The 20,334-nt window shown below is 46.8% G+C and overlaps 2 protein-coding genes across 12 annotated transcripts in view; one reads left to right on the top strand and one right to left on the bottom strand.

Moving 5' to 3' along the window:
* The window catches only part of LOC126528887 (uncharacterized), a 160,932-nt gene that overhangs the window by 10,884 nt on the left and 129,714 nt on the right, over positions 1-20,334 (bottom strand). For 10 of the 11 annotated variants that reach the window (XM_055069753.2, XM_072289826.1, XM_072289824.1 and 7 more), the window contains 8 exons: positions 16,259-16,369; positions 15,657-15,764; positions 13,290-13,319; positions 11,583-11,693; positions 10,981-11,088; positions 3,724-3,753; positions 2,396-2,506; positions 994-1,101 (listed from right to left, as the gene is read on the bottom strand). In XM_055069753.2, coding sequence (XP_054925728.2) covers positions 994-1,101; positions 2,396-2,506; positions 3,724-3,753; positions 10,981-11,088; positions 11,583-11,693; positions 13,290-13,319; positions 15,657-15,764; positions 16,259-16,369 — 717 coding nt within the window. The remainder of the gene's footprint in view (positions 1-993; positions 1,102-2,395; positions 2,507-3,723; positions 3,754-10,980; positions 11,089-11,582; positions 11,694-13,289; positions 13,320-15,656; positions 15,765-16,258; positions 16,370-20,334) is intronic. The other variant, XM_072289831.1, reaches the window with a different exon arrangement.
* LOC126529306 (AP-5 complex subunit zeta-1-like) overlaps positions 1-20,334 on the top strand; it is a 102,835-nt gene that overhangs the window by 62,483 nt on the left and 20,018 nt on the right. The window lies entirely within an intron of this gene.

Raw genomic sequence — 20,334 nt, 5'->3', positions numbered from 1 at the left:
AGATATATACTGGAGAGAAAATCTGCACATTGAATCTGCGCATTATAAGAAACCTGTCGACGTGCTCACCTTAACTTGGGGTCAGTCACGCACATACTAGGGCGTTATTTTGTTTACATGATGTAATTCCGTGAACTTGTTGTTCTTGCTCGATTGCAGCGCACAGAACGCGCAACACCTGCTCCGAGTCTAAACCGTAGAAGCGGCGTTATAGCGGGATATATGCGTATCAAATGCTAATATATTATAAGGTAATTTAACTAGTTCGGTAATTTTCAGTCTGAATGCCTCATTGATGCGCATAAAGCCGGCGCCGCTACAATTTTTTCTCACTATTTCAGTTACAATTGAAACCATATCAGGTGTATAGCAAGATCTATGTTGAACACTCCGCTAAACCAGGATTGAGCCTGCGCCAAGGCCTGCGCCGAAAGGTCAAATGGATGTTCCACCACTTTTGCAAATTCAACAAAGGTAAAATGTTCGGGAACCTGTCATCGATGCAATAGCCCAGGCCTCGACACATTTTGCCTTAATTTGGCAGACAGTCTCAAAATACCGCAGACCGTTTTGATGTAACTGACGCAAACGTGTGCCCATATTGTAAACTACCTAAGGTTGCTATAGCAACAGTGTAGTAGTGACAAATCGCAACGAGCCATTCAAGAACAACTGTTTGCAAAAATCAAACAGGGGTACAGCTATTTCCGCTAAAAGGTAGCACTGAGTCTGTGCATCGCCGTTTATTGCAGAGTTTTGTTTCGTCTTCGCAAATTACGCGAAGGGGCTTTGGTGTTTTACTGGGTCATGGTAAGCACATCTTGAGAGGCAGTGCCTTATCACAGTACACCTCCTTTGGGCACTTTGTGGCTTTTTATAACAACTCTCTATGTTGCTTCTTAAAAAAAAAAACAACCCAATGTTTATTCATACAGCTGCAACTACTAGTGTGTTTAATTCGTTGACTTTATGTTGAATTGAGCAGGTACGTACCACGTGGCTTGGCGCAGTAGCAAGCATTATTTCTACAGGTCGCCTTTTTGGGGTCCGCTTTTGGAACTGCCATCTTGCAGTAGTCTTCACATTTTGAAGCTAGACACTCTGAAATTAGATGCAACGGCGTTAGAAGTTCTGCTAAATGCAAGAACATTATTTGCAAGAACATGATTTCGGCGCATTGGTGCTTGGACTAACGATTATTACTAAACGTTAGCAGCTTGAATTCTATTCTCCTGTAATAGTTCCCTATGATATATAATTGTAAAACAATGGCTGAAAGTACATTGTGGCTAATTCTTCACCTAACTTCATTGTAACCTTGCACAGTTTATCGGTGCTAAACTCTTGAGTTGGTGCCCATAATTGTGCTATGTCTTGCAAATACATGATTGAGGGCATATATTGTATGCATTGTTTACTATGACACCATTCAATCGACCAAATTCACTGCAGTGACATGCATTAGTCTGAATACTGCATAGTCTGCCTAGCTTCAGCAGCCTCCAGCAACGTCAGCACCTCCTGTACTGCGCAGCACAGGCAAGCAATTTCATATTGCGAATATTTGTGATATTTTGCATAGTGCGAGAGAGGGAACAAAGTAGCAAAGCATGCCAAAAATGTGAACTCGTTTTTTTTTTACTCTGCCGAACCTACACTGTGGGACCAACAGTGGCAACCGTTGGCGGACCTAAGTGAAGGCAGATTAGCAAGAATGGCCCCACCTCCCTTTCGATTTTTTCCCGCCTGTACCACGCAGGCGTCCCCGGCCCGACACTCGGCTCTCTTGAGCGGTAAATGGTCTTCACTGTCCGACTCTATAACCGTCGATAACCTTCCGGAAGTGGCAAGTTGTTGGTATTGGCTTCCGCTTGTCGCGAACCGCGTGCTCCGCGTGACGGTTGCGTCCTATCCACGGTGTAAGATGGTCCTATCGCAGTGACCAGGATGTTGCTGATTCAGGCAATAAGCATAGTTCATTCCTTCAGATCACTTTTCGGACTGTTGGTGTCGGGGTGCGCGGGCGTTCAGTCACGTGCCACTTTTCGCATTTCGCCTGCTTTGAAAAGCTCCGCAAATATAATTCGCAAGACATAGCAGGTGGCTTTGACATAGTGCAATAAAAGCCACCGAATGGGCTGTTTTAGGATGCATTACGTTTCCCAGTGGCAGCCATTCCGTGAATTCAACAAGTATAAACTTCTTCAAATAATCTAATTTACCGTATAATTAGCATGCGCAATACATCTTGGCGATGGCAGAGGGCCTATGAGGGCACATTGTAGGTCTAATAATCGTATATTGTACCGTTTTTTTTTCCCAGTTTGGCTAAAGTTAGCCGAGACATCTTGTTTGCATTTGTGATCTTCCACTTTTATGCTTCGGAGCTTCTTACCATCTTCGTACGAACAGGAGCATACGTCAGGCGCCGAACATGATACAGCGAGCACCGTGCTGTTGGGTTCCGCCTCCTGACAAGCTTTCCGGCAGGCGTCTGTCGGACAAGCTGCAAGAAAAAGAGACGTTCGTCAACTGGCTGGCAGGGCTGGAACGTACGAAAATCGTGCTATGTAAAGAGCAGAAGCCAGACATCTATCTAGGGCCCCATGCTCAGGCTCCTGTCACATTTTTTTTAACACTTCCCACGCAAAGAACGAGTCTCAGTTGTCTAGGCGTTTCGTTTCGTCTACTGAGTGCCGGCAGTCGTTCTATCATTCATCTGTGAATGCTGCGATATTAAGTGGCACCATCTTCACAGGAAACGAACTTGTTGAGGGCACAGTTGAAATTGTGGCAGCATTGGAATTTTATAATTGGCGGCGCTGGAACAAGTGGTGGCAGAGCTTGGTCGCGCAACCCACCGCCCCTTTCCGAAGGGGACGCTCATAACATCCACCCATCCAGCAGCGACGACGGCGGCGTTCCCAGTGCCGGAATCGTGGTGTGCTTGGAGGTTTCTTCACGAGAAGTAAACAATTAGACATAGACAGCTTTAGGAATTCATGGTCAGAGCTTCGACTTATTCACACTAATGATTGCAAGAAAGACTTAGAGCTTCAGGCGACCTCTTCAGAGTGGACGGGACTCGACAAAAAATATTTGTCGCCGGCGCCTCTGCAATTTACTTTGCACGCCGCGCAAGCGCTAGCGCGTCTCATCAAGGATAGCAAATTATCTCGCTTCACTTTATTCCAAGAAATGTCGTGCTTTATACAGACTGTTTCTGCGGCCTCGCTTATTTTGCAGTCCAGAAACGTAAAAAGCAATTGACAGTAAAAGACAGCTGAAAAGGCCGAATGAACTGCTGATATTGCAATACCAAAAACTGTTCACATTAAATCGGCAAAAAAAAAAAAAAAATAACTCGCGAAATATTGGCGCCATTCTAAAAAATAAAGGTTGACGCGGAAAGGGTTAAACGACAACCAGACGGAATGTATTTGCAGCTTATTTTTGGCATCGCGTGAGTCTATTGAGCGCTACGCAACGCGCATGCCGCAACATGGAGTGAATTCCGTTTCATGTACAAAAAAAAAAAAAAAGAAATAGCAGACGTGCGCAAAGTAATGAGTTTCACACCAGCAAGGTTTCTACTAGCGTGTTGGGGCTCACTGGTCCACGTCGTCTCTCTATCATGCTAGAATATCACACATAATTTAGTACATAGCCAATGTCGTGGTAAGTTACACCGAACATTTATTAGAGTGGAAATGCTATACTTACGTATTGCTGTTGTCGTGGTTTCTTGCGGTCCTGCAATTTAGCAAGAGAAAATAATTGCTTTAAACGTTTGTTTTCAGCACGAATTGAAAGAGTGGCAGCGGGTGATGTGCTTCGCGCAATAGACTTAACTCAATGGGTTCGCGGACGACCATTGTGAGCGATACGCACACGTGTGTCATGTTGTGCAGGTGCAGTCGCTTGCATTTTTGTCGGCACTTGGTTGCGCAGGGAGCTTGGTGAAGTGACTAGCCTGTTAACTGAAACGAAAGTGCCCATGTTGGCAGCACTTGTCGGCAGCCGGCATACAATATTAAACTGGCAGAGTTTCACGACACTCTGTGATCGCCCCTACACAGTTGTTTGTCCAGCCAACTCAAAGCTGTCGAGCTGGCCATGCGATGGATCATATTTGCTAATGGCACAGATTACTTAAGTCTTCTCTGCGCATACTTAATGCACGCATGCGTAACACGCACATTCATAAATAATAAGGGAGCCCTTTAGTTCATCACTGCGACAAGTATTAAGCACCTTACATGGTAGTGTGGTTTTGAGTTTTCTCTTGAGTGTTTCCTCTCAAATATCTATAAATGAGCCGCTTAACTCCCAACGTAAAGATCATGACAGCTGAAACAGCGACAGCATTCTACCTGTACGTGGCTGTTACCGATTAGCAACAGAGTGGTGGTGGTGGTGGTAGTTAATTGTAGCAACAGGCTGGTTTAACCTGGCGATCAAGGCCGGCAATTGCTCCGCTCGAGCGTCTCTTACAATACCGCTGAAGGGTTTCACCATATGTCCATCAAACCAGTTTCTGAAAAATTCGTTAAGGAGACGACGTTTGTTTGCGGGCTATAACTGATCCTTCGGGAAGTATAAGGTGGTGCAGGCACGCATGCGTAAGGTCCTTTTTTGCAGATTCTTCAGGAGAACGTCCCTTTCATCCTGAAATTTCAGGAAGGACCACAAGAAGTGCTCAATGTCTCCTGTCTCGATGCATGCCGTACAGTTCGGAGAATTGATTCGTCCTGTTTGAAATAACCAGGCCGGTGTACTAACAGATACTGTCCTTATTCGATATAGAAGTGAGGTTTCCTCTCGGTCAAATCTCTTGGTTACGCAGGGTATATGCGGTGGAACTCAAAGCGACCCAAAGTGATTTTGAATGTCAGATTTTTTCACCTGATTACTCTTTGAAGCCTTGACTTTGGGAGGCTGATAGAGCGCTGCGTATGCAAGCGCATCAGCTTTTTCGTTGCCAGAAATACCAATGTGGGAGGGAATCCACTGAGACGTTACTGTGAAGCCTTTGTTGTTGAGTTCTTTCACGATGGCTAGTGATTTGCGTGGGAACTTGAGGGGTGGCAGACTACGGTATAGTTGTTGTAACGCGGCGTTTGAGTCCTTCAGGACAACCACATTCTGCGGAGGCAAAGTCTTTAGTTTGCGCAGAGCAGAAGCTATTGCTACGCCTTCCACAACTGTCGACGAGGCTATACAGTCCAGACGGCCAGACCACGTATATCTTAGAGAGGGGATGTAGAATGCTGCTGCGCAGCGGTCTTCGTCTGCTTTGACAGAGCCATCTGTGTATACTTGTAGATGACTAGGGTAAGTCGTGTTCAAATGCTCCAGGACTATTGACTTGGCATCTGCAGATGGAATGCAGCTCTTTGACTGCAATCGTGGTACACTTAAGTTGCATGTGATGTCCTCGAATGTCCAGGGTGGTTCTATCCTTTCCCTCTGTCTCGAGCAGCGCAATCCTAAGACGCGAAGCGTGTTCAGTGCTGCATAAAAATGTGAGCGCGGCCTGTTACCTATACGTCGCAATAGGGCTTTGCCGGGCGTAGACTCACTCAATCGTAGTAGCTGGATCATGAGAGCCTGGGAAGCCTGAAGTCGCAGAGGGCGTGACTCAGCTTCATAGAGCACTTTCTTGTTTGATGTTGGCTGAGGGACTCCAAAGCAAAATAGAATACCTTCTCTGTGGATGGCTTCTAAGCGCTCGTATTGGCTATCTGAGGGTGACATCAGAGGTAGCTGATACAGGATCCGACTGGTAACCAACGCTGTATGTAGCCGTAGCATCGACGTCGGGTGGTTGTCCCAGGGTATGCCAGCGACTCGCTTGAGCACATGTAGCCTGGGTGACGATGACGCCACAACGTGGTCAACACCGCGGCGCCAGAGTAGCCTGTGGTTAAAGGTAACGCCAAGAAATCGGACTTTGGTGGCTTGTCGAATCTGGTATCTGTCCAAATTAAGCGTAAGGCGTGTAGATTTTCTTTTCACTCCAGGAAATAGTATGAATGATGATTTCTCTGCTGCTAGTGATAATCCAATCGTTGCCAAGTGGCCCTAAATACCATTTACTGCTCCCTGGGCTATTCATGCGAGGCGGCGGTGCTGGTAGCCGGAGACCCATATGCAGATATCACCGGCATATATAGATATCTTCACTTGTGTTCGATGGTTTAGTACTCTTGGAAGGCTAGTCATGGCGATGTTAAATAATAAGGGAGATAAAACACTCACCTGTGGCACGCCGCAAAATATACGTATTTCATTGCTCAAGGTGGCGCCAAGACGAACTCTGATGCAACGATCATTGAGGAACGTATGTATGAATTGCAAGAGATGACCCGTGACACCTATAACTTGTAACTGGCTGATGATGGCTGTTTGAGACACGTAGTCGTAAGCCTTGGAAACATCCATGAAAACAGCACGTGTCGACAGGCCATCCGCACTGTAATGTTCTATGTGGCTTAGCAGGCCCAACACATTGTCTTGAGCTCTTAGACGTTGCCGAAACCCAGTCATGCACGATGGTAGTTTTCGACCCTGCTCGACATACCAAGTGAGTCTTGTGCACGCCATCTTCTCCATTAGCTTCGCTGCATAGGAGGTCAGCGATACCGGCCTGTATGAGTCCAGAGCTGCAGGATTCTTTCGAGGCTTCAGAACCGGTACCACCCATGCTACCTTCCATAAATGTGGGATATCCCCGCTGGCCCACACTTGGTTAAAATGCCAGCAAATCACGTCGTCTTTCAATCGGTAGGCTAGTCAGCATCTGATTACTGATAAGGTCAGGTACCACCGCACAGCGACGTCGGAGACTGCTCATAGCTAGTTCCATCTCTGAGTGTGAAAGGAGCATCTATTAGAGACGACGATAGCGGCGGAGGCGGGTTGGTTGTGCGCCGGCTGACCTGCCGGAAGAGTATACTTCAGCAAAGGCATTCACAGGACAAGCGAGCGTCTTGCCTAACTTCAATGCTAGGGCTTCAAATGGCTTGTTTGGTCGAAAGTTTCCAGCAAGGTTATTAACGACCCACCATATCCTTGAAACTGGCGTGAAGACCGATAGGCTTGCACAAAATGTTGACCATTGATCTCTTCTTAGTTTCCTTCTGTAACGTCGAATCACAGCGTTAATCCTGTTATATATAGTCTTCATTGGTGGGTCGCCCTTCGTCCTCATCAGCCTCCGTTCCGCTCTTCTACGGGCAGCGCATAGATTTTTGAGCTTTAGATCCGGAGCGGGGAAGTGGTCGGGTAGCTTCAGCTCAGCGGTAGACAATCTCTTGCTACGTAGCATGTCCGCGAACAGGTCTCCAGATGATTCGCTTAGGCCGTCCCTGTACGTATCCCAATGCGTCACAGGACAGGATCTTCGGCCGTTGGTTCTATATCCAGCAATGTTAACGAAGACAGGAAAATGGTCGCTGCCCATTCTATCTTTTTTCGTCGTTGACGATGCGAGGATGTCCGCTGAGTGTAATGTCAAGTCAATGACACTGTAAGAGGCCGGTTGTCGAAAAAACGTTAGCTGTTTGTCATTTGCCACGCAGAGTCCCTCGGTGTTTAAAGCACTAACAATTTGCTTACCACGTGCATCAATCGCCTTGTCGCACCAGAGATTATGGTGCGCGTTAATGTCCCCACATATAATCCTCGGAGCTGGGCAGCGGCTGCAGAGGTCTCTTATAATTTCTCCCATTGAGACCTTCAGGCGAGAGCTCACATATACACAGGCCACGCTGAGGCTTCGGTTTCTCAGCCGCACTTGTACAGCAGTGACTTCCAAAGCACTGCTGCAAAGGTCTTGAACTGGTAGAACGTAATGTGGTATTTCACGTCTGACATATAGCATGGCGCTTCCGTTCGGAAATATTGGAATACTTTGGTTCCATGTGCGACATAACCAGCAATTGATCCGCAACTTAGAAGACCAGCCTCGGACAGGGCCAATATTGGCACAGGCACGTTGCGTAAGAAAAGCGAAAGTTCAGGTAAATGGCACGCAAGACCGCACAGTTCCATTGCATAATAAGTGGCACCTTTGGGCGAGATGGTGAACATTGTGTCCTGACCGCATCCATATTGTTAGGTGCTTAAAGAAGAGGCAGAGCTTAGAATCACTGACTCGAGAGCCAGGACTACTTCGAACATGTCCTTCATCGAACTCACCGGCATCTTCTCTATGTGTGATCGCAAGGCCTTGAAGAGAGCACGTAGCACCTGCTGACAGTCCTCCTGTGGTGTTTTTTCATCGCAACGCGATTGGGGTCGCTGCAGTGCAGACACATAACTTCGCTGTTCCGGTTGTTCAGCAGTCTTCTCGCCTACGGGGCCTCTGTTAATTGATTTGACTGCTTTAGCCGGTCCGCTGCGCGATGGCACCACTGTTTCCTGGATTCTTGGAGAAGGCTTCAGGCTTGGAAAATCAGTTTCACTCTTTGAGCTCCATGTGATTTCCTCTGACTCTCTGCGACTCTCCGTCTTTTTCGTCGTATTTTTCTCATCCTTTCATGTTGGTCCGAAGATAAACGTTTTCTTTTGCTTTATTGCCGCCACCCGTGTAGGACACTTGCTATAACTAGCTGGATGACCACCACTACAGTTTTCACAAAGAAAGTTCTTGCTGGACGCGCATGTTTTGAAATCAAGCGGTCCTCCACATCTCTTACACTGCTGCTCACCACGGCAGTACTTGGCCACGTGTCCATAGCGCTGACACTTGAAGAAACGAGGTGGTGTCTCAATGTAGTGGATGGTCTCGTGTCTCGTAAAGCACAAGTTGACCTTCTCTGGACGGTCTGTGTTTGGAGCGAACGTAAGAACCACGGTGCTGGTTCGCCTGGACTCCCAATCGGATTCGGAAGTTTGGACGCGTCGCGTGACTCTCCTTGCATGATAAACACCTTGTGGCTTTAGGTATTCCAACAGTTCCTCATCAGTGTACCACTTCAATACTCCTCTAATAATACACATGTTTTGCAGGTACGATTTGGGCACTCGTGCTGAGATTGCAGTCCCTGAGATTGACTTGCAACTGAGAAGGGAGTTCACATGCTCTTCTGTCTGGACATCTAGAAGCAGCGGTACTTGAGCAGTAAATCGGCTCCTAACTGTTATGCGCCAAGAATTTTCTCAATTTCCGTAGACAGAACAATGTGATTCACTTTTTTCAGGTGGGCTCCTTCTTTGGCAGGAGTAATAATCACTGGGATTCGGACGGTCCTCTCATTGTGGTGACGCACAAGCCTGAAGCCTTCATCGTCCAGATCTGTGATGTCAGTCATCTATAAGCGTAGACTCGTCGTCTGTTTCTGTAGCCTTATATCGTTTACATTCGCGGTTGCTCTCAGGGTCAGTCGGTTGCCTCTGGCCCGGTGTCAGGTCAGGCGTAGTCATGACGGAGCTCTCGCCGCTACCAGATCGGTCGTTTATGCAGGCTCCTATCGAAGCGACGGGAGGCGACGCCCCCCCCCCCCCCCCCCCCCGGGTAGGGAAGGTATCTTGGCGAGTCGTCCGACGTCTTCGACAATTCTATTTGGCGAAACGTCGAAAAAATACAAATACACTAGGAAGCGAGACAGCAGTGCGACTGTGTCGAACCAAACTAACCTCAATAAAAGAAATGAAAGGTTACACCATTTTACGATCAGTAAGTTTTCACTATGTTTTGAATGTTTGAATGAACGCAAACAACACCTTATGGAAACACTCACAAGTACATGCTGCTAGAAAGCATTTGGCTATGCATATGATGCGCCGAGTAGTTAGCTAAGGTCTGAATTGGAAAACTTCGCAGCATAAAGACTACTACCAGCAATTCAGAAAAGAGTGTGAGCAATAATAAAAAAATGAATTTAGGACTACTTCATTTTTGAACCAAAGTGCGTTATCGCTGAAGCTGAGAGCTCCGTTGAGAATTTTTCTGTCTGCAGCCATCGGGCCTGACGAAGTCATGCAGGGTTGTCAAACATGCCACTGAAGCATAATGTGAAGTTTAGCCACTAGAAGCTCACCTAAGTAGGATGAATTAAAGAGTCACGAAATATTTATAAAAACGATTTGACGCCTTCAAGCGTTGACGTACGAGTAAGGTGAGCATGTGTAGTGGCGAATGCAGCTTGAAGCAAACAATTCCGAGGCAATGGCTTAGTTGTTTCTCCCAGTGCAAAAAGAACATAAACAAAGGGGGGGGGGGGGCTAGGCCTGCACGACCATGAGGTATGACAGGCTTAGACGCCAATCAAAATATAACATATTGAGGGACCATCGCGAATGATAATCCAAAATAAATTTGGATACAAAAGCCAATAAGGTAAGAAGTTTTCGGAGCTGAAGCCAGAGGTATAATTAGGGAAGTATAGGAGGAGGGAGTAAGTCAGCAAAATTAGCAGCTCGGATCTACCACGTATCGTGCTCCTGTATGTTATGTTGAGCCTTAGGCTCCGGCAGTGATGCGCTGTCATTTGGATGCTGCAGCTTTATTGCATAAAGATGCGATATTTTAAATAGGCCATTCATCTTCTGTAGGTTGTGCATATTCTGGCCAGGGGACAGATCTATGTGCGCCCTTCCTGCTGCTGGGCAATGGAAAGTGCCGTGTCTGCGGGCACACTGCTCAAAAGATGCCGATTTCTCTGCAACAGCACGGTGGCGCCATCTGTGACGGCGTGGCGTGCTTTTCCATACTTGTGACAGATTGCGCCACCGTTCTGTTGCAGTAACATTGCGTACTGCCTGTGTGACCATAGGCTAAACCTTCATCTCTCTAAATAGAGAAAGAATCTCGAAAAACCAGCGAAATCAGTACCTTAATAGTAGGCTTCCTGTAGACAGTTCGATACGGGATAGCAGCGGACTTCATTGCTTTTTATAACGTTTAATTTACTCATACAAACGCTACTGGGTTTTATAATTAAGTGGTCTCATGTTATATTGAGCAGCACGTACCCTGTGGCTTGGCACAGTAGCAAACGTTATCTTTACAGGTTGCCTTTTTAGGGTCCGCTTCGGGGACTGCCACCTTGCAGTAGTCTTCACATTTTGAGGCTAGACACTCTGAAATGAGAAGGAATTAACGGCGTTAAGAGTTTCGCAAGATACAAGGACATTATAATTTCTGCCTTCCCGATATCTGCTGATTTATTGGTGCTTGGGCTGATGATTATTACTTAGAATGCGCAGCTTTTGTTCTGTTTTACGTGTGACGATTTTTCATGATGGGTACTTGTAAATCAGTGGCTGAAAGTACATTATGTAGGTAATTTCTCTGAGAACTTCTCATTTTAACCTTGCAAATTTTATTGGTGCTTAAGTCATTTGCGGTCTATAACTGTGCTGTGTCTTACTGATACATGTCATGATTGAGGACATGTACTGTGTGCATGGCTTATCATAACAACACTCGTCGATCGGATTCATTGTAGCGACAGGCATGAGCCTGAATAGAGCTCGTGTTGACGCGCCAAATTTCAGCGACTCGTGTACTACACAACACAGTCAATCCTGTTTGCATTTGTGATCTTCCACTTTTATGCTTTCGAGCTTCTTACCATCTTCGTATGCACAGGAGCACATGTCAGACGCCGAGCATGATACAGAGAGCACCGTTCTGTTGGGTTCTGCCTCCTGACAAGCATTCCGGCAGGCATCTATCGGACAAGCTGCAAGGAAAAGAAAAGTTCAACTACATGGGACTAGCCAGGTGGCGCGGGTTCTCCCTTGCGTTTTCTCTGGACCGAATAAAGTTCACTCACTCACTCACTCACTCACTCACTCACTCACTCACTCACTCACTCACTCACTCACTCACTCACTCACTCACTCACTCACTCACTCACTCACTCACTCACTCACTCACTCACTCACTCACTCACTCACTCACTCACTCACTCACTCACTCACTCACTCACTCACTCACTCACTCACTCACTCACTCACTCACTCACTCACTCACTCACTCACTCACTCACTCACTCACTCACTCACTCACTCACTCACTCACTCACTCACTCACTCACTCACTCACTCACTCACTCACTCACTCACTCACTCACTCACTCACTCACTCACTCACTCACTCACTCACTCACTCACTCACTCACTCACTCACTCACTCACTCACTCACTCACTCACTCACTCACTCACTCACTCACTCACTCACTCACTCGCGTGCAAGACTGAAATGTACAAAAATCGCGTATGTAAAGACCTGAAGCCGGGCATCTATAGCAGAAGCCAGGCATCCATCGGCAAGCATCTATCAAGGGCCCCACGCTCAGGCTCCTGTCGCCTTTTTTAACACTTCCCATGCCAAGACCGAGTCTCAGTCATCCAAGCGTTTCGTTTCGTCAATTGAGTGCCGGCAGTCGTTTTATCATTCTTCTGTGAATGCTGCGATATTAAGTGGCACCATCTTCACAGAAAACGAACTTTTAGAAGGCGCAGTTGAAATTGTGGCAGAAGTCTGGCTCCCCTGGATTTTGTCATTGGTTGCGCGGAAACAAGCGGTTGCAGCAAAGACGACCGCCTTTCCAGTGCCGCAATCATGGTGTGTTTGGAAGTTTCTTCACCGCAAGTAAACAATGAGAAAGCTTTAGGAATTCATGGTCGGCGCTTGGAATTATTCACACTAATGATTGCAAGAAAGATTTAGAGCCCCTGGCGACCTCTGCGGAGTCGACGAGGCTCGACTAAAACGATGTCACTAGCGCCTTTGCGATTTACTTTCCACGCTGCGCAAGCACTAACGCGTCGCATGGAGGATAGAAAATTAGCGCGCTTAACTTCATTACAAGAAATGTCGTGCTTTATGCAGACTGTTTATGCAGCCTAGCCTATCTGCAATCCAAAACATAAGCAATTGACAGTAAAAACTGTTCACATTGAATCAGCGACAACAAAATATAACTCGGGAAATATTGGTGCCATTCTAAAAAATAGAAGTTGACGCGGAAAGGGTTAAGCGACAACCAGACGGAATGTATTTGCAGCTTCTTTTTGGCATTGCGTGCGTGTATTGCGCTCTGCGCAACGCGCATCAAGTAACATGGAGTGAACTCTGTTCCATGTCGGAAAAATATGGAAGACGCACGCGAAGTAATGAGTTTCACACCAGCATTGTTTCTATTATCGTGTTTGTGCTCACTGGTCTGCGTAGTTCCTCTATCATGCTAGAATATCACATGTAGTTTAGTACAGAGCCAATGTCGTGGTAAATTACACCGAACATTTATTAGAGCGGAAATACTATACTTACGTGGTGCTGTTGTCGTGGGTTCTTGCGGTCCTACAATTTAGGAAGAAAAAATAAATGCTTTAAACGTTTCTTTTTTGCGGCAGTTTGAAATAAATGCTCTAAATGTTCGTTTTTAGCAGCAGTTCAGAGGTGTTGCAGCGGGTGATGTGCTTCGCGAAACAGGCTTAACTCGGGGGTTCGCGGACGATCATTGTGAGCAATACGCACACGTGTGCCATGTTGTACATGTGCAGCCGCTTGCATTTCTGCCGGCACTTGCCTGTGCAGCGAGCTTGGTGAAGTGACTAGCCAGTTAGTTCAACCGAAAGTGTCAAAGTTGCCAGCACTTGTCGGCGGCCGGCATGCAAAAATAAGCTCGCATAGTTTCACGAAACTGTGATCACGGCCGTTTGTCCAGCCAACGCAAAGCTGTCGTGCTGGTCATGCGATCAATCGTATTTGTGAATGGCACCGAGTACTCAAGTCTTAATTCTCGGCACGTAAGTAGTACGCATACATAAAACGTACATGCATAAACAATTAGTAAGGCAGCCCTGTAGTTCTTTACTACAACAAGTATTAAGCACCTTACATGGTAGTGTGGTTTTGAGTTTTCTCCTGAGGGCTTCCCCTCAAATCTATAAGTGAGCCGTTTAACTCCTAACGTAAAGATTATGACAGTCGAAACAGCGACAGCATTCTATCTGAACGTGGGTGTTAGTTATTAGCAACAGAGAACACTAACTTCAATAAAAGAAAGATTACGCCATTTTGCGATCAGTACCTTTTCACTGTGTTTTGAATATTTGAATGAACGTAAACTACAAATTATGGAAACAGTCACAAGTATATGCTGAAAAAAAGCATTTGACAATTCATATGATGCGTCGAATAGTTAGCTATAAGGTCTGAATTGGAAAACTCCGCAGTATAAAGGCTGCTACCAACAGTTCGGGAGCGCTAAAAGACCGCGAGCAACAACGAAAAAAGGAATTTAAGACTACTTCATTTCTGAAGCAAAGTGCCTTATCGCAGAAGCTGACAGGTCCGTTGAATATTTTTCTGTCTGCAGCCATCGGGCCTGACGGAGTCATGCAGGGTTGTGACAGATGCCACTGAAGCTTAAACTGAAGTTTAGCAACTAGAAGCTCACGTATGTAGCATGCATTAAAGAGTTGCGAAGTATTTATAAAACCAATTTGACACCTCCAAGCGTTGACATACTAGCGAGGGGAGCATGTATGGTGGCGTATGTTGCTTGGAGCAAGCCAGTCCGAGGCAATGGCAAGTGCTGTGTCGGCGGCCACAGTGCTCAAAAGATGCCGGTTTCTCTGCAGTGGCATGGTGGCACCATTTGTGACGGCCCGGCGTGCTTTGCCATACTTGTGATAGATTGCAATGTCACAATGACAGATCGCAACGTCACTGCAACCGTTATGTTGCAGTGACATTGCGTATTGCCTGTGTGACCATAGGCTAAGCCTTCATCCCTCTAAAGCGAGAACCAATCTCTGGAAAAAAAAACCGCCGAAAGCCATGCTTTCATAGTAGGCTTCCTGTGGACAGTCGATACTGGATAGTAGCTGTCTTCGTTGCTTTTTATAACATTTAATTTGCTCATACAAATGCAACTACTGGTGTTTATAATTAAGTGCCCTCATGTTATATTACAGCGAAAGCTTTATAGGACTAACCTTCCATAGTTATTTCGGTGTCCGTCAACAGAAAAAAAAATCATCATGTGGGCCGATCCTGGTGATACTGCAGACAGGGTCCAAGCTCAATGGCACATATCCCTGTGGGCTCAGGAACCTGTAACGCACCCTTGGACTATTCTTGTTACACGTGGGACCATTCCAGCATAGAATTCGCATCTCTTCTGTCGTCGTAATTGGGAGGCTGTGTTTAACTGGCTATGACCCATTGATTAGGGGTGTGTGAGCCATTCAACAGCTGCGTTATTGATGGGGCGGACCCGTATAGTTCGTACACCCGAAGAACAACATGCGTACGAGGAGCGCCGGAGGCACTAGCAACGAGAATGTCAACGGCGACGGCGCGAAACTACCACCGACGATAAACGTTCCGGCAATGCTGAACGCATACGACAATCGCGATCCCAGGCACCTCCGAACGAGCAACGACGTCAGACTTGCAACGCAATACTGTGGCAGAGGTACCGGATGGACCGAGTGAACTTCAACGTTGCGGATTTCAAGTTCCGATGAATCTTCCTGGATAAAAAGAATGACAACCAATCAACTTTCTGATGATGGAATGGCAGCGAAAGCACTTTGCTTTTCGTTTGAGAGGTTTGACTATTCTCGGCTTTCGCTGCCATTCCATCTTCACAGAGTGTAATGGTTATAATTTTTGAGCAGCACGTACCCTGTGGCTTGGCACAGTAACACACGTTATCTTTACAGGTTGCCTTTTTAGGGTCCGCTTCCGGGACTGCCACCTTGCAGTAGTCTTCACATTTTGAGGCTAGACATTCTGAAACGAGAAGGAATAAACTGCGTTAAGAGTTTCGCTAGATGCAAGAACATTATAATTTCTGCCTTTCCGATATCTTCTGATGCATTGCTGCTTGGGCTGATGATTGTTACTTAGCATTCGCAGCTCGAGTTCTCTTTTGCGTGTGACAATTTTTCATGGTGGGTACTTGTACATCAGTGGCTCAAGCTACATTATCTAGGTAATTTCTCTGCGAACTTCTCATTTTAACCTTGCAGATTTTATTGGTGATTAAGTGAGTTGCGCCCTATAATTGTGCCATGTCTTACTGATACATGTCACGATTGAGGACGCATACTGTGTGCATGGCTTATTATGACAACACTCGTCGATCGAATTCACTGCAGTGACAGGCATGATCCTGAATAGAGCTCGTGTTGACCCGCCTAACTTCAGCGACTCGTGTACTGCACGGCACAGCCAACCCTGTTTGCATTTGTGATCTTCCACTTTTATGCTTTCGAGCTGCTTACCATCTTCGTATGAACAGGAGCACATGTCAGACGCCGAGCATGATACAGAGAGCACCGTTCTGTTGGGTTCTGCCTCCTGACAAGCATTCCGGCAGGCATCTATCGGACAAGCTGCAAGGAAAAGTTGATAAACTCACCGGCAGGACTGGAATGTATGAACATCGCTCTATGTAAAGAGCAGAAGCCAGGTATCTATCCGCAAGCACATTCTAGTGCCCCATGCCGAGGCTCCTGTCACCTTTGTTAACACTTCACATGCAAAGAATTAGTCACAGTCGTCCAGGCATTTCGTTTCGTCTACTGAGTACCGGCAGTCGTTTTATCGCTCTTCTGTGAATGCTGCGATATTAAGTGGCACCATTTTCACAGAAAATTAACTTTCTGAGGGCGCAGCTGAAATTGAGGCAGAAGTCTGACTCCCCTTGGTTTTAACAATGGCGGCTAGGGAACAAGTGGCTGCAGCGACGACGACTGCCTTCCCAATGCCGGAATCGTGGTGTGTTTGGAGGTTTATTCACCGCAAGCAATGAAAAGCTTTAGGAATTCATGGTCGGAGCTTGGACTTACTCATACTAATGTTTACGAGAAAGATTTAGTCAGGCGACCTCTCCAGTGTGGACGCGGCTGGACAAAAACGATTTGTCGCCGGCGCCTCTGCTATCTACTTTGCACGCCGCGCAAGCACTAACTCATCGCACGGAGGATCATTGGCGTAGCTAGGTCGTCTGGCACCCGGGGCCCATAGGACTTCTGTAAACGCCCCCCCCCTCCCCCTCCCCCGGGTGTAGTCGAAGAAGGCGAGGATATCGACATTTCCGGGTTTTAGCACCAGTACAGCCGCCTTGGATACCGCGCACGTCTCCCGGGTCCCCCTCTCCTTCGCTTTCTTCCCCAGAGATCGCGAATGCAGCTCTATACACGTTGTTTTTTCTGTGCCAAGTAACACAGGGTGCTGCACTGATAACTTGTGATAAGCGCATGCGCACATCTTCTGTCAGACTGTAAGGCTTGGCAGCCAATACAAATGCGGCATCGTGGAAAATATGGCTCGCGTCGCAAGTAACAAAAAAATATCTTTATAAAGTTTTAATTACCAATTTTATTTTAGAGGCAGTATTGCATTTGCAAAATTGAAGCCCGACATTCATATCTTGCCCAACAACAACTTCACAAAAATCGTCGTAGGTACTATGGCGCGCAGTATTTTGGCTGAGGGCAGCCCTGACCGAAAACAAAAATTAAATTGTGTGTCAGCGAAGCTGATCTCCCCATCCTATTAGGAAACGCCACCTGCCTCCCTGCGGCGCGGGCGCCAATGCTATGATAATTACGAGTTCTCTTCATTCTGATCAATAAAGCCTTGTTTTTATATGCTGCTATACGAACAAACGTGATTATCCGAGCTGTGGTACCACCACAAGGTTAAGAACAGAATAGAGCACGCTTTGCGTCGATTCTTGGCGTCACCATAAAAAAAAAGAAGGCCGCGATGAAGCCCGTGCCAGCGAAAGCTTGCACTACTGTTGGTCTGCACTCGCAATGGAGAGGATTGAGGGATCACGTCACTGGTCCACTATTTCATATTTCTTTCGCTGCTGCCATACTGCGCACCGCCCGCAGTGCCGAAGTACTGCAGGCTGTAGCACCCAAAACGATTTTGTTTAAGAAGTTTTTGTTGAGTTAATAATATGACTGAGTCCTCAATTCTCGAATTAAAGTGCTTCCTCTATAAGTACTATTTAAGGGATTATTGAGGATATGGTCATAACTTATCTGCCATATTTTTCACGCTACCGAGTTCATAGTAATCACAAAGACACATCACATCATATAATATCAGGAAATATTATTACAAAATTTACCTTTTTCTTATAAAATTCCGTGTAACTGATACAGACACTGCATATGAAGTCACGCAACAACAAAATGATAAAGCAATGGTTAGCTAGGACTAGGAGAAAGATATTTTATTCAACACCGATAAACTGATCAAAAACTAATACAATGATTCAATATCGATAAATAGAACATTGTATACATATTGCCGATGCACAAACCATGGTGGTGCATCGAGCCTTTTGCACTAAAGTAATGACCGGTAAGGACACATGTCCTTCAGAAGTTCTTTTTCCACACTTCGCTTCTGCAAACTCATTAATTACAGTAGTAAAGTTTATATTTTTTACGTGTTCTTTTTCCATGGCCAGTATCGCCAAGTTTGACAGCATTTCATCACTCATGGTGGAGCGCAGAGACGTCTTGATCAGCTTTATCTTGGAAAAGTTCAATTCGCATGATGCAACTGACACGCAGATCGTGAGGAACAAGCGAAAGATAACAGTAAGATTAGGGAGGGACTGAAAGAAGTTCCATTTGGCGATAAATTCCAGGAACTCCAGGCACCGAGTCTGAAGACGATCCAGAGAATCCTATTCGCGACTTTTGACGGCCGCACTTATGCAACGTCGCTCTCAACGAACGCTTCACGTAAACGCGAGCGCCTGGCGTGCTCGTTGAACGCCCTCTTGCTGCTGTCTTTGTTCGCTGCGCGTTCTGAACAGAAGAGGGACCCAAGAGCCTCAACGCCTTACAACGCCCGACTGTATGTTTAGCGACGCCTGCTCCCAGCATGAACGCACGGCACGAGCGCACCCCACATGGAACATTCCGATAAGGCGAGTAGTTTAGCGACCATTCTGCGAACAAAATTCTTCAGCCCGCACGTTCGTGCAATTATTTCTTGGGGTGTTGATAGAGCTGCAGCCGACAATTCTGCGGCGCAACGAATCGGGTACATGAGCTCGGGCTACTGGATACCGGAGCATTCTTTGCCATTTGCGCCCAGTCAAGCCGGTTGAAAAAGGGGTTTCTATCCCCGTTGCTACGCCACTGCGGAGGATAGCAAATTAGCACGATTGACTTTGTTCCAAAAAATGTGCTTTAAGCAGAGTGTTTATGGGGCCTCGCCTATCTACAATAAAGAAACATAGAAAGCAATGGGCGGTAAAAGACAGCTGAAAATACCAAATGAACTGCTAATATTGCAATAGCAAAAACTTCACAGTGAATCAGGAACAAAATGTAACTCAGGAAATATTGGCGGTTTTCTGAAAAAATGATTGACTGCGGCTTAGATCAGCTAACTCTGAATATGCAAAGCGAAAGCTTGGTTTAGCCTGGTTAAGTCGTGGTTTCAATTGGTTAACCGTTGATTTAGCTGTAATTATTATACTTAGTTATACAATCATCGTTAAGCCAGATATGGCGGCTATGCTTAGGTCGGTAGTTAGACATGACTGTGATTAGGCTTGGGTAGACACGCATCCTTCGATGGTGCGACGCTTGTTGTGCCAGAGGGAAAGCGCAAGTGCTAGACGTGCAAAGAGACGTCGCGAATATGTGCAGCGTCAAAGCACAAACGGACAGGGCGGGAACGCGGTCGCTACATTGATCTAGACGGTGCGACGCGTGTTGCATTCCGGACCCTCTCCAGTGAAGCAGCTCGCCGGGCGATGTCCGCGGGGTGGTCAGACGCCGCCTGGCGACGACGGCTCAAAGCCTCCCGCAACGCTCAAAGATGGCCGGGCCTCGCTCTCGTCCATAGCCAAACCTGCACTAATTAGGCGAGCGCGGCGCACCTCTTAGCCAGGCGTGCGGCAAGTCACGTGGTCAGGCGGCGACCCAGCTGCGGAGAGCGCATGCGCCAAGCCGGCGGCGGAGCTCGGCGGGACGAGTCACGTGATGCGTTGCCAAGGCTACGTGCAGCTGCGGTCAAATGAAGGTCAAATTGATGGCGATGGCGAAACTCGCCTCGACGCGGTTAGTAAAGCTTTCGCTTTAAAAGCAGTAGTTGACGCGGAAAGGGTGAAACGACAACCAGCCGGAATGTATAGACCGTTTCATCGGGCGAGGAGGATAGGGCGCGCGGAGGGCCTTTCCTCCTCTCTGGCTTGGGCGATCCGGCGCGGCGCTGCTTGAAGGTATTGCTGTCGCGTGCTGCGGAACGATTTCGTGATGTTTTAGATGGTACTTTGTGAAATTTACGCCATGTCCGTTCATATAAGGTCGTCAAGGAA

This window comes from Dermacentor andersoni, chromosome 8 (assembly GCF_023375885.2).
Source record: "Dermacentor andersoni chromosome 8, qqDerAnde1_hic_scaffold, whole genome shotgun sequence".
Taxonomy (NCBI): domain Eukaryota; kingdom Metazoa; phylum Arthropoda; class Arachnida; order Ixodida; family Ixodidae; genus Dermacentor; species Dermacentor andersoni.
The sequence above is the reverse complement of the archived record's forward strand: the minus strand, read 5'-3'. Positions and strand labels throughout refer to the sequence as shown.